The sequence below is a fragment of the Portunus trituberculatus genome, chromosome 9 (genome assembly GCF_017591435.1).
Source record: "Portunus trituberculatus isolate SZX2019 chromosome 9, ASM1759143v1, whole genome shotgun sequence".
NCBI classification, from domain to species: Eukaryota; Metazoa; Arthropoda; class Malacostraca; order Decapoda; family Portunidae; genus Portunus; species Portunus trituberculatus.
The window spans coordinates 879,398-882,500 of NC_059263.1; the positions used below are offsets into that span (position 1 = coordinate 879,398).

The 3,103-nt window shown below is 46.2% G+C and overlaps 1 protein-coding gene across 5 annotated transcripts in view; it reads right to left on the reverse strand.

The window, feature by feature from the left end:
• Nucleotides 1–886: 886 nt before the first annotated feature.
• LOC123501607 (serine/arginine repetitive matrix protein 1-like) overlaps nucleotides 887–3,103 on the reverse strand; it is a 49,004-nt gene continuing 46,787 nt past the window's right edge. For all 5 annotated transcript variants that reach the window (XM_045250543.1, XM_045250547.1, XM_045250545.1 and 2 more), the window contains 2 exons: nucleotides 2,361–3,103; nucleotides 887–1,758 (listed from right to left, as the gene is read on the reverse strand). The exon at nucleotides 2,361–3,103 is cut by the window's right edge and continues 1,801 nt beyond it. In XM_045250543.1, the coding sequence (XP_045106478.1) occupies nucleotides 1,528–1,758; nucleotides 2,361–3,103 (974 nt within the window). In that variant the 3' untranslated portion in view covers nucleotides 887–1,527. The remainder of the gene's footprint in view (nucleotides 1,759–2,360) is intronic.

The window sequence follows — 3,103 nt, forward strand, 5'->3', positions numbered from 1 at the left end:
TCCATTCCTCGTTCTCTCCTTGGGATCCGGTATCTGTGTGCTGCCCGGGACGGCCGTGTGTGAAGTGGATGGGCGTGGTACCAGCGCTAGAACAACTATCTAAGGGGTGACCCATGTCCATATAGTTCGTGTGTGTTGGAGTGCTCTTCTTTCATTAAAGTGGTACTTCGTTATTGTTTGTTTTCTCCACTCCCTGCAGCTCTGGTAGAGAAGGCCACATCCCTGGTTTTTAGTGGAAGGGGGTAGTGTTCATTTCCATCTCGTGTGTTACCTGCCTCGAGTTTTCCGTGGCCAAAGTACGATAATCTTTCTTTGCGCTCATATTCAACGTGTCTTATTTTCTTTTGTTCAATCTTTTGTTCAATTTTATTTTCCAAGGTATTTTTTTCATTCAGTTTATCGAGGTAATCATCTCTTATGTATTTCTGGTGACACTGGTCTTCCTGTATCGATTTTCTTCAAGACCCCTTTTTTTTTTCTATATTTGATAAAAGGCACATTAATCTTAGTTGTTTTTATATATTTCAATAGTTCTTTTCTTTCTTTTCAGCATGGTTCCCTCTTTTCTTGTGTTTCTCCTGACGTTTTAGTTGTTTTTATATATTTCAATAGTTCTTTTCTTTCTTTTCAGCATGGTTCCCTCTTTTCTTGTGTTTCTCCTGACGTTTTTTCTATATTTTAATCATATTTCAATAGTTCGTTTCTTTCTTTTCAGCATTGTTCCCTCTTTTCTTGTGTTCTTCCTGACGTTTTTTCTATATTCTAATCGTCACTTTTTCTTTTTAACACTTTCTAATATTTTTCTATATATTTTAATCGTTGTTTTTTTCCTTTTTAACATTCTTCTTGACATTTTTTCTATATATTTTAATCACTTCCTTTTTTAGCATTCTTCCTGAAAATTTATTTATATATTTTAATCGTAACTATTGTTTTCTTTTTAACACTCTCTAATATTTTTTCTATATATTTCAATCGTAACTGTTTTTTTTCTTTATAACATTCTTCCTGACATTTTTTAGATATATTTTAATCGTCACTGTTGTTTTTCCTCTTTCTTAGCATTCTTCCTGACAATTTATTTATATATTCTAATCACTTTTTTAGGATTCTCTCTTTAATATTTTCTAAGGCACTCTTCACACACTCGTTAGGAAGGAAAACTTTTGGAATGTTTCTTGATTATCTAAAGAGGGAAAACTTATTACTTCTCGTTTTTCAAGCAAGAACGTTCACTACTATCTTTTCCTTTTATTCTCCTGTTTTCCTTTCATCAAAACTCCTTCACTGAAAAGTTTGATACTGAGAAAAGTTTGATACTGAGAAAAGGTCAAGTTTAAGTTGTGTGTACGTGTTGACTCTCAGGAAAGTTCGGTTTTCTTTCAGGGTGTAATGTTTGTGGAATTAAGATTACATATCCTATAAATGTTTTTGGTTTGGAATTATGAGTACATATCCTATAAATGTTTTTGGTTTGGTTTTGGTTTGATTTGGTTTAGTGATTGTTTACTATCCTCCTCCTCCTCACTAGCATTCACTGTCATCCTTCACAGGTGACGCCAGGTAAGGCTCGGAGAGGACTCGTGCAGGAGAGGTTTTCTTCTTCCCTTTCACATCTTTCTCTATTATATCCTCCTTCTCGTCCTCTTCCCCTTCTTCCTCCTCCTCGAAATATTCAGTCTGAGTTGAATCTTGAGTGGTCTGTTGTTGTTGTTGCCTTTGCTGCTGCAGGAGAAGTCGCTGTTGCAGTTGTAGTTGCTGTAAAAGAAAACAAGGAAGAATATTACTCCGAAACCTCTGTCGAGAGACACACACACACACACACACACACACACACACACACACACACACACACACACACACACACACACACACACACACACACACACACACACTCACTCACTCACTCACTCACTCACTCACTCACTCACTCACTCACACTCACACTTTCACTCACTCACTCACTCACATTTTCACTCACTCACTCACTCACACTTTCACTCACATTTTCACTCGCACTCACTCACTCACTCTCACTCACTCACTCACTCTCACTCGCACTCACTTACTCTCACTCTCACCTCGCACTCACTTACTCTCACACTCTCTCACTCGCACTCACTCACACTCTCTCACTCGCACTCACTTACTCTCACACTCTCTCACTCTCGCACTCACTTACTCTCACACTCTCTCACTCTCGCACTCACTTTCACTCACTCTCACGCTCACTCTCTCACTCACACACACTCGGAAGACCTTTCAGCTTCCGACCTGCATTACTCTCACAGCGCCTGACTCACTGGTCTTACAGACAAGCCCCAGTAGGCTTGGCCAAGAGGCAGCAGTGCGGGACTCACCTTGGCGTTGGCGAGTGCCTGGTGGCGGTAGTGGGAGGCTAGCAGTTCCAGCGAGGCCAGGTACGCCGCGGTGGACTCAGGCGTCACGCCAACCCGCTCCTCCTCCTTCTCCCTCTCGTCGTTGGGGTGCTCGGCTACCCTCCTGATGAGTCGTGGAGGGGGTGGGCGTGGGTGTAGCGCGGGGCGGGGCAGGGACAGGCTGTGGGTGCGGAGCGCGGGGCGGGGCCGCGGCGCGTAGATTGTGCGTCCGTCCCACAGCTTGGAGTTCACGGCTTTGGGGATCACGTCTACCACTCTTGGCGCGACGGGGGACTCCTGGAGGAAGGGGGCCGGCGTTGCAGCTGCGTCGCTGCCACGGGTGTGCACCAACACTGGGTTGATGGCCTCCGTCAGCAGCATCACGTTCTCAGTGAGCGCCGCCAGCCCGAACACGTCCTCGTAGAGTTGCGACGCGCGCCGCGGCACGGGCACCAGCAGGCCGCCGGGATTACTCAGGAGCGTGCCCGCGTCAGACAGCGGCCGCAGACGGAAGGGTTTGGGGGGCCGCGGAGGAGGCACAGTATCCAGACCTTGCCACAGCGCGGGACGGCGCGGCGGGGGATCGCCGGCACTCTTGTTCACTTCGATCACCGTCACATTGGTGTCCGTCGAACGCCGCCGCCGCCGCTCCTCCTCGTCGCTCACGCCCACCGAGGAGGATGCAGGCGAAGGCGGCCCGGAGTGGGAGGGTGAGGCAGCCTTGC